This window comes from Clavelina lepadiformis, chromosome 7 (assembly GCF_947623445.1).
Source record: "Clavelina lepadiformis chromosome 7, kaClaLepa1.1, whole genome shotgun sequence".
NCBI classification, from domain to species: domain Eukaryota; kingdom Metazoa; phylum Chordata; class Ascidiacea; order Aplousobranchia; family Clavelinidae; genus Clavelina; species Clavelina lepadiformis.
The window spans coordinates 10446239-10455994 of NC_135246.1; the positions used below are offsets into that span (position 1 = coordinate 10446239).

Genomic DNA, 9756 nt, shown 5'->3' on the forward strand with positions numbered 1-9756 from the left:
ATTTATATGATAAATATAGGTTTGAATTCCTTATACGGAAGTCACAGGCTACAGGGAGGGTTTCACTGATCAATACGGCGCATTTTGAGAGAGCTATTTACCCTGCTCTAGCTCAAACATTCTCTCGGCAATAAAAAGTCCGGTCACGTGCATGAGTGACAGCCTGCTGGCTCCGCCAGGGCATGTTGGACATGGTAATTAAATGAGATGCGACACGACAATCATATTTATACTGTAAATGAAGAAGATATTTTTTATTAGCAAAGAGAAAATACAGGATGTAGTAACGGGAATACAGTAATACACGTTGTAAAATATACTGTAAAGAGAATAATGAAAAAATCGTAAACGAGCACAACGTTCTTGCAAACAAGAGTATGGACAAAACAATAGGCTTATTACAAAAACTACGTGATACGCAAGAAAGTTTACAGTGTCAAAAATAAATAAAAAAGTGAAATAATGCGGGAAGAAAATTAGCCGCGTGTTGTAGAATACTAACTGAGCTTCAATCTGGTCATAAATTGGCACATGAGTTGGACTGATGACGTATCTGCACAAATGGATCATTTGCAAGCTAACTGCTCTCATTTGATATATAACAAATCCAATACACTATCATAGTTTTTCCATTACGCCAACAATAGAACTCGTAACAACAATTCATAAACTTTTAAAAAAACACTAACAGCTTGACAACAACGCTACAAGTACCGTTTAAACTTCATCTTAACCACTTCCATATTTAATGAAATCACTTCTGTTAAAGTGCTCGAGCTTTGTAAGTATAAACTATAAAGGTTCGTTGTTTGATAAAGACCGATTCCTACGTTTCCTACAAATATAAATTTGCAGTGCAATTTACTTCTTTCTAAGTAATAGGGCGATTATATTTACTTCTTTAGAGTTTACATGGCAGTTATGAATCATCGACAATAAATTGAAGTGTAAACACAGGTGCCTGTACGGTTTCCTTTGAAAAACCCGCACACATCTACAAAGCTGGAATGCTAGTCGTTTTTTGAACATGCAAAATTATTTTACGTCATCCTATATGACATGTTTGTCGATCGGAGTAGACCATTGCAGCTTGCCCATTCCGACATGCCATTAAACGCGCAGACAATTAAGGTTATCGCTTATATGATATCTTCTTCTATACTTGCAAAAAGGTTTTAACATTGCCCGATGTCCGGGAATTAACTTTCGAATCAGACAGCATTTCCTCCCTTTTTAGCCCGGGAAAAGAACAGATTTGATGCCGATCTATAAGTCATATGAAAACGGCCGCTGTTAACAGTGAGCCCTGGAACGACGGAGGAGTTTGGTGATTTGACTCCTGTACTTCCTCTTCCAGCGGAGCAAGACACTGTTTTTATCAATGGTCAGACTTGGAGTACGAGTTGAGCGATCGTACTTCCCTAAGAGGAGATATTTTCGATTCTTTCTCAGCCGAGGGCAGGTGCAGGAGAAATGACGCTGTCGCATTCTGATGTCTATAGGACCATGCAGTCGGACATCTCCTCGTTTGAATGTGCGGACGATCTCTATGGTAACACGGACCCATTTTCCGATAAGCGTGTGGGAGATTACCTTCATTTCTACAACTGCCAAGGTAATAAATACATCAAGCTGATTAGTTCAAACGCAGTTGGTTAAAGATAAACCCGCCAGACCTTTACAATTAAGATTTCTTGGTACCCGTCAACAACAAAACACATTTTTAATAATGAGTTTGCTCAAAAATTGATTCAAACCGATTGACGACTGCGTGGGGTATTGATTAACATACCGTAGTCGACTTTGCAAAGCTTGCTCAGGGAAAGATTTGCTGACTGTGGTCTGCACACTTTACACGCTGTAAGTAAAACATGGTTTGGTGTTAGCTAAATCATCACCTTTTGTAAAGAAAATTCATACACTCTGTCAAGATTTATGCATAGTTTTGTAAACGAACAATAACCTACCTTGTGTAGGGGTAGGTCTGCTAGGCGGGTAACCTAAAACACAAAAACAGAAATTGCATCACCACCATGGCTGTGAGATTTGACCCTAACTCTATGGTCGTAGTGCTGTGAGACTTGATTCTTTCGAGATAGAAAGGCCATGGAGCTTACAGTTATTCGCCTTTGTGCGACCCAATAACAGCCAAACTCGACAGCGCACCAACGAGCGGTAATAAAAATGGGTAATTATTGAACATGCATTCATGCCACCCTGCCATGCTAAACACAAGTATGCGCGTACAAAAAAGTTTTAGTCAAAGAAACTTATTCTATCGCAGCAGAATCAAGTCTTCCAGCTTGGCAAAATAATTGCGCGAGTGATGAATAATTAAGTAATCATTTGAGTTTTAATTTGCGTTAACAACAGCACAAGTTAGAGGAATATGAATGGGGTTAATTTTGCTCCGGCAAAGGAAGAATAAAATGCACAAAAAAGAAAAATTTTTAGAAAGAGTTTCCATGTAATTTATCTGTCATTAAACCATTAACGAAAAGAAGCTTTTTCTCGCTACATAGCAACCGTTTCTGAGGTAGAGAAAGAATCGCAGAAATTTATTGCAGCAGTAAAAAGGTAAGAGCGGCTTGGTACAAAATTAACCCCGTTTAGTTACCAGCCAGCAGTCAATGTAATTAAAGCCACGTACTAATGCACGGTACAACGCGAGATTGTGTTTGCACGAATCCTTTGACACAGCGGTTACACTTTTTTCCTGTCACGTTCTCCTTGCACGGGCACTGTCCCGTCCTTCGATGGCATATTTTTCCGGCAGAGCCCACCAGGTGGCACCGGCAAGCTACACAGAGACGACATTGAATTACTGCATGCTTAGCACCAACAGATCATGCGGTTGTGCGCCATGACACACACTTGCACGATGATGGACGAAAATGATGGATAAATGCCTTTGAATTTATTCATATAGAATTGGCAGTGGGATTACAGGTTTCATTTCGAAAGGTGTATGGGATTTACGATGCTTCGAAGTGGGAGTTATGAGGGTATTAACACAATGACTAATACAGTTAGACACATGTACTGAATCATGAGGTCGATTCGGGTTTTCCTTTCATAATTGACAGTAACTTATCACATTAGGTGGCACCTTTAACGCCAGGTGCCTGAAAGCAATAAGCCACATGTAGTCACCACAGTAAATAGCTAGAACTAAGCAGTTTTAATGCTCATTAAAACACACTTATACAGTGGGCATGCGAGTTAATTTGCAAGCAAAATATTTTGTTAATCAAAATATTTCACACATGCGTGGAGCTTAAAAACACTCAAAATATGTTAATTACACCCGCAGCACAGCATTAGCGGTTAGTCACACAGCAAATACAATGTCACAAATTTCCAAAGCAAGTGGCTTGCTTGTGACCAAAACTATTCGAAAGAACCAAGTCGTCCAACCAAATTTTTCTTCTACGTATCACAACAAAAAATAGACAACAGCACACAACATAATTTTAAGCTATAGTTATTTTTTTGAAATCAAACGTTTTCATCAACACGGCATCGTGACATAAAACTGCAAATAATTTTTTTGTTTAGTAGTAGGGGGCATGTAGAAAAGTTTTATCAATTGTTACCCGCCAAAGCTGTTTCATTAATTAACTGTTTCAGTAATTGTCAGAATGTATTGGTCTTCAATGCATACTGTATGACAAACGGTTCTGAGACATTTTTTTTCAAATCTAAAGCAAATGACTTGGCATTTTTTTAATAATACCTTATATGAACGAAAATAATTTACTTTAAAAGTCTGCGTTGAAAATTGCGTATGATGGTGTTCTTACAAATACCGTTCGCTTCCAACCATTAATTATGCTTTTGTTTAACAGGAAACTTAACACAATGTTGGTATGCACAGAATTTCTATTGAAATCTTATCGAGGCACGATGAACGTAAAATTATCCCTCAAATAACTACCGTCAGATATCGAAACGATAACAGTAAGTTGTCGGATGCGCAAATTACACAATTAAGCAACTTAGTAGCAATCTGATGATGACACCATACCCACGCCGATACTGTTTGTTGACATTGCACTGCCCGAAGAGTCAGTTTCCGATAACGGTTTTGTCACATTTTTATTGTTTGAAGGTGTGAAAACGTGCCGCCATCTGTTATAGTTTTAAATTGGGAACAAAAGGCAGATGGTTTACTATTACAAGAGAGAAGAGATAAGACCATTGCCCAGAGGTGAGAAAACACGGTGATTAATGTAAGTCTACTTTGTAGGACTAAGTGATCGCGGTGAAGCCTTTGTCATTCTTTTTAGCCTACTGTGTTTGCCCTCTTTCTTACGGGTCCGACTATTTAATTGTAAGCATCTGATTCCCATGGGTTTGGATAACGCTCGGGATACCAACTTGCTGATGATGTCAAATCAGGTAAATCCCATTGTAATTTTCAACCAACAGCGACTGACAATTCTTTTTCGGATATATGTGTTCAAATAACAGGACATATTCTCTACAATTGCGCTGCGGGGGCGACTGATGTCGAAGACGTTTCCCAGCTCGCAAGGTTTCCTGATAATGTTATTCTCATGAAGATGTTTTTGCTACCAGTATGGCCTGTATATCTATATTTTGCTTTGGTTGTTATGTGTACAAACAATACCTACTTTGGTCACGAAATAAAACGTAAGTAAAAACTTCACAACATTCCTCACACATCTCAAATGATAAGCGTATTTATAAGCTTAAGACAAAGCGTTTGTGCAAAAATTATGGTGCCAATCAAATCCAATCAATCTAAGATGATCAAATTACATCATGGCTTTACGTTCGCAAAGAATGTGTACAACAAAGCACTGTAGGACTTACGTTTGCACATTTTTCTGTGAGCAACAGATTTCACCTTCGGGTTCCTGTAATAACCAGGCTTACAGTAATTGCAGGATCTTCCGGTGGTGTGATGACGACATTTCTGGCAGACGCCGCCGCTCTTTCCTCCGGACTTCATGAAGAGATCAGGATTGAATCTGCACTTCTTCGCGTGCAGATTGCAATCGCATGCTGCCAATTGAAAATTTTGAATTAATTAAACTATATCATACCACGTGAAACAATAAGATTTTGTTTATAGTATAATATATTATTGCTGATTCCACTTTAGGAAATGTCGTCATCATATAGTCATCGTCGTAAATAGCTTTAATTGTAATTAACTTGTTGGCAGATCTATGATCATTTACTATCCTGCCAAATCTTCTTATTTTAAACAAGTAAAGTAGGTTTAATGAAATGTAGCATTTGTAAGAAAAATATTGTCTTCAACAAAGCTTCCATATGGATGTTCACTTTATGTATTTGCAAAAATGGCGATATAAGCACGGTACGTGCGACAGGGGAAGTTTCGAAAGCATCTACAATTGCTTTTAACCGGAGCGTTGTCTGGGCTTGAGCTACAGCCGTTGCAATTTATTGGCTTGTTCGTAACGCTGTGTAACTTGTATTAAATCACTGGCACTGTCTTGGTGAAAACACGTCATAACAAAGCGACGGAACGTGTTTGAAGTATGACTTGCTCTTCTAAAAGGAACATACCACATCTGACATTACTATATTACAATGACAGCTAAAACAAGATTATTCGTCCAAATAAACAAATTAATTAGCTTGCGAAATATTTGTCCATTAACCTAATCAAACACTGATTGGTTAAACCACTTAAAATGACCCCGTGATGTTTCAATAAATTTATACACAACCGTTGACAAAAACATCGCGTCTGTGTGATAAAATTAGTTTGCTAAGAGTTGAAATCATTTCAAAGATTGTCTGCAATTAATTCGTCCGTTAGGGTAGTACGTGTTCAGAAATGAGTGACGTGGCAACAAACTATTTGCTGAAATGTTAATGACCTCATTGCGGTCTATTGTATTGCTCTCGCGCATCCCGCGGTTAGGTTTGCTTGCGACTTTTCGCATCCAATACGTAATGAGGCGCAAGTGCAATAGTTTACACTCGCAGTAAAAAAGGTCAACTCGTCACCTGCAATACAAACGATTGTGAGCAAAATTTCAACGAATTTCTCAAAAACATTTCCAGTTTAGAGAAAACTATTTCGTCTATGACAAGTGTGGGGGTAAGTGTGGCGCATGATGACGTCACATAACTTCAGGTGGGTATCGTCACGTTCGTTTCGTAATTTTGTCCCTTGACGACTCTGTGGTGTAGTTTGATACTGTTTGTGATGATGAGAACACTCGAGATTATGAAGTGTACGTACTCTTCTACAAAGGATCAATTTCCTTTCAAAACCAATAGCTCTTTTCAGAATGGATCAGACGAAAAAATGCTAATTGTGTGGCAATACACTTAACGCTGTCTTGCCGTCAGCTCGTGCGTATTCGCATTTTATCACTAACCAACGCAATAACCGGTTATTAAGTGTCCAATGTTTCACACCGGAACGGCAAGATGTGTAAGTATGCAATTATCAAATAGCGTCTAAAAGCCGCCTATGTTTTCGTAAGAAAAAACCAACGTAGTTTTACAACTTCCTCAATGTCATTTAATTGCTGGCTGCATGTCGCGACGTCGACGCTATATTTAATAATCGAACGGCAAGCAGCTAGAAATCCGCCAATGCAATTATTTTGGCCAAAAATAATTTATCAAACCTGTATATGATATACCCCATAATAAAGACTTGAGATTTGGCTGAGCTTTAGCGAGTTTACCAAATGAGCTTTTATGGTTGATTTTATCTCGATACGAAAGGTATATCGGAGCGTGCACGCTGGTTTCTTGCTATTATGTAAACAGCTTGCTATGATACAATCTATATAACAGACAAGCAAAAGGTGTCGAGAGTGGTGTACAGATGATAGCAGCGTGCCAACAGCAGGTGATTTGTTGTTGTTTCACGATCCAATGAGATTCCTTCTCACACGCGCGTAAAACTCTTCGGTTATAATACGTAGGGTCGTTTTTCTTCATCATCACGCCGTTAATCATTTTCTAAAACCCATTTTATTAATCTACGAAATCCGTTAAACGAATTCGAAAGGCGCACATATCACAAACACGCAGGTGTCTCAAATTCGATAAGGACAATAGCTGTTGTAAGAAGTAAAGGCCACTACAAGAACCAGTGTTTACTCAAAACAACGTTAAAAATGGAGGTGACTATTTCACGGTAAGTAGGTTACATAGTCCGTTGTTAAAAATGGGAGGCTTAGTTAAAAGAAAATATATTTGTAAAAAGTTTATTTTTTTTATTTAGAATTAAATTGAAGCTAACTAGCTATAGATTTATATCGCAATTCATTTATTATTTCACAACTTTCAACTTCGGTCAACAATGAACTGGGAAAAAAGCTCTGAACATACTGCCACAGCACAGCAATTTTTTCTGGTGAAACAGTAAAATTAGTCCTTGCGACTACGAAAAGAAAGGGTACTCCCCCTAAACTGAACAACGTCAACAAGCAGCGGTATGTCACGGATGGTTACACATATCCTTCCAAGTTTCGCTTTGATCTGGTTTTATATCAGCGCTGTGCAAAGTTAATGAAAAACTTAATAAAACATTGTTCGACCGACAGTTTATTAAAACTCCCAAGAGTGAGGCTTGAAGCTGTTACATTTTAATGAAATCCGTGTCAACGTTTCGGTGCTTTGCAAACTAACAAGAAAGTTGGCTGCTTGTGCTTGTTCTTTAAAAATTATTGCAACACTTTCCATTTGCAAATAAATTTTTTCCATAAAATCTGGATTACATATAACCCATGGAAGAGTTTTATAACAATGTGCAAGTTCAATAGTCGTCAATAGAAAGCTAACACCTTGAACAAAACCTTAATCCGGCACTTCCGTCCACAGCTTAGCAGATAATATCACTCCAGACCTAAGCCAACAATACGGCGGATATCTTTTTAAGCTTTAGATGTCTATATACCCATGGGAAGGATTACATAGTTATTAGTCGCAGGCTTGACATATCAAAATGACACATTGCACAACACAGAGCGTTGCATTTAACTAAAGTGAACTTCACACTTCCTCTATTAGTACGTGTCAAAAAGCTGACTGACACATACATGTCTATAAATAGGCTTAAACTATAACTTGATCATAAATAGCTACCATAAAGACGCAAAGCATTGTGCTTTCATAATTCACATGAATAAGAGAAAATTATATACTGCAGTTTACTCACCCACGCATGCATTTGCATTTTCACTGGTTGCTCGTTTCCAAGGTCGATCGTAATGGAATGCTTTGCAAGACTCGCAGTTCACTCCGTCGGTGTTATGCTTGCAATCACATTGCATCTTTCCGTTCTTCAGGTGACAGCGAGAGGCGTGCCCGTTGCATTTGCACCTCCCTCCGATGCTGATATCGTTTATGGCATAGAAAGAATTCGGAAGACTCGTCAGGGACCGGGAGATCGATGATTTTGGCCTTCTTCCTCTGCGTCGCGGAACTCGGCTTGTGGAGCCATGCATTCCGCCTGACCTCGAGATCTGCTTTGGGACTCGGCGTCTATTCGAAGTTGCAGTTCCCGCGATAACGGATCGGTCGTTCCTGGTTCCTCGTCGTTGCGCAGCACCAAACTCTGACCTAATGTCGTACAAATCGGTGAGAACGATTTTGATATCGCTTGCCGTGATCCAGTCTTGCAAAATAAAGCTGCTTTCGATATTTCCCTCCGACGGGCGACCCCCGGTAGGGTTGAAAACAACTTTTCCGCCGTTGAGAGGTCGTGGAATACTTGAACCTTCCCAACATATGACCTCGTTAGTTCTGTTGGTGGAATTCTTGCTCGCTAGGCTGAAGGTTTCCCTGCAGTCGCGCGCGTAGTACTGATAAGGTACCCAAGTGTGGCCTTTATCCATGGACTTGTAAATAATCATCGATTTCGGACGTGGGGAGAAAAACTCGAGATAAACGTAAGAGAGCTCATATTGCTTACCAAAAGATATCGTCAAAGTTACGTTCCTCTTTTTGGCGCCGTTTTGTTGGGAATGAAATATTCTTGACTGCCAGTAGGTCACGTTTCCGTTATCGTTGATATCGGTTAAATAGCTTGCAGGATGAGACCGATCCCCAGTACGCTCGCAAACGTCACATTCGCGCCGAATATGACCGTCGTTGACAACGGGTCGGCAATAGCGTTCGTTTTTTGGGACCCCGCAAGTCTCGGACACGACCACCTTCTTCCTGATGGCAATATTTTCAAACTCTGGTATGCATTGTTGCGGGTTTCCATCGCTGTCATAACAGGGATCGTAAGCCCTGTTTCGTTTTTGTAAAGTTAATGTTGAGTGAAGTAATAAAATAAAACAAATAATAAATCGTTTCTGTAGACGAACCGAGCCCGGAAAATATGCGGTCATCCTTATTTGAAAGTTTGAAAAAAGTTTATATAATTTATTTGAAGACTGCTGGGAACAGACGCAATGATGAGCAACTGATGTTTGAGTCATTTTAAAAGTTTCCTTGGTATAAGTTTGAAATGCAGCAAAGGTTACTTATACATCCTAATCACTTTTTTGCAGAAATAGAATCGCCTGAAAAAACAGTAAAAGATTAAGGAATTTTCCATTAAAACTTGTCACATCACCTGTCAATTCAAGCAAAAGTGTTTATGAGGCTTTTCGCTTTTAAGCACTTAATGAAAGCCCCGCCACATGAAATGGCTTCACATTTCACATTGCCCAGCTGCTATATTAAGACAATTTTACGTTCAGTGATTTAAGTACACAAAAGCGAACCTAAAACTCTTTTAAT

The 9756-nt window shown here is 39.1% G+C and overlaps 1 protein-coding gene across 2 annotated transcripts; it reads right to left on the reverse strand.

Annotated features, from left to right (window-relative positions):
* Positions 1 to 239: 239 nt before the first annotated feature.
* On the reverse strand, positions 240 to 9556 carry LOC143465066 (netrin-3-like). Of its 2 annotated transcripts, XM_076963205.1 has the most exons (6): positions 8183 to 9556; positions 4840 to 5031; positions 2651 to 2800; positions 1968 to 2000; positions 1793 to 1858; positions 240 to 1607 (listed from the first exon to the last, which is right to left on the reverse strand). In XM_076963205.1, the coding sequence occupies exons 1-6, from the start codon at positions 9450 to 9452 to the stop codon at positions 1294 to 1296; spliced, it is 2025 nt and encodes a 674-aa protein (XP_076819320.1). In that variant the 5' UTR covers positions 9453 to 9556; the 3' UTR covers positions 240 to 1293. The 2 variants fall into 2 exon arrangements, with proteins under 2 accessions (XP_076819320.1, XP_076819321.1); XM_076963206.1 differs by lacking the exon at positions 2651 to 2800.
* Between the last annotated feature and the right edge of the window lie 200 nt (positions 9557 to 9756).

What these genes read in the sequence shown, in the direction of transcription:
- LOC143465066 (XM_076963205.1), bottom strand. Translation starts at nt 9,452, where the DNA reads ATGACTCAAACATCAGTTGCTCATCATTGCGTCTGTTCCCAGCAGTCT. An exon ending in TCACAGAAAAATGTGCAAAC is followed by an intron (nt 2,801 to 4,839) that starts GTAAGTCCTACA and finishes GTCTCTGTGTAG; the next exon opens with CTTGCCGGTGCCACCTGGTG. An exon ending in CAGACCTACCCCTACACAAG is followed by an intron (nt 1,859 to 1,967) that starts GTAGGTTATTGT and finishes TTTTACTTACAG; the next exon opens with CGTGTAAAGTGTGCAGACCA.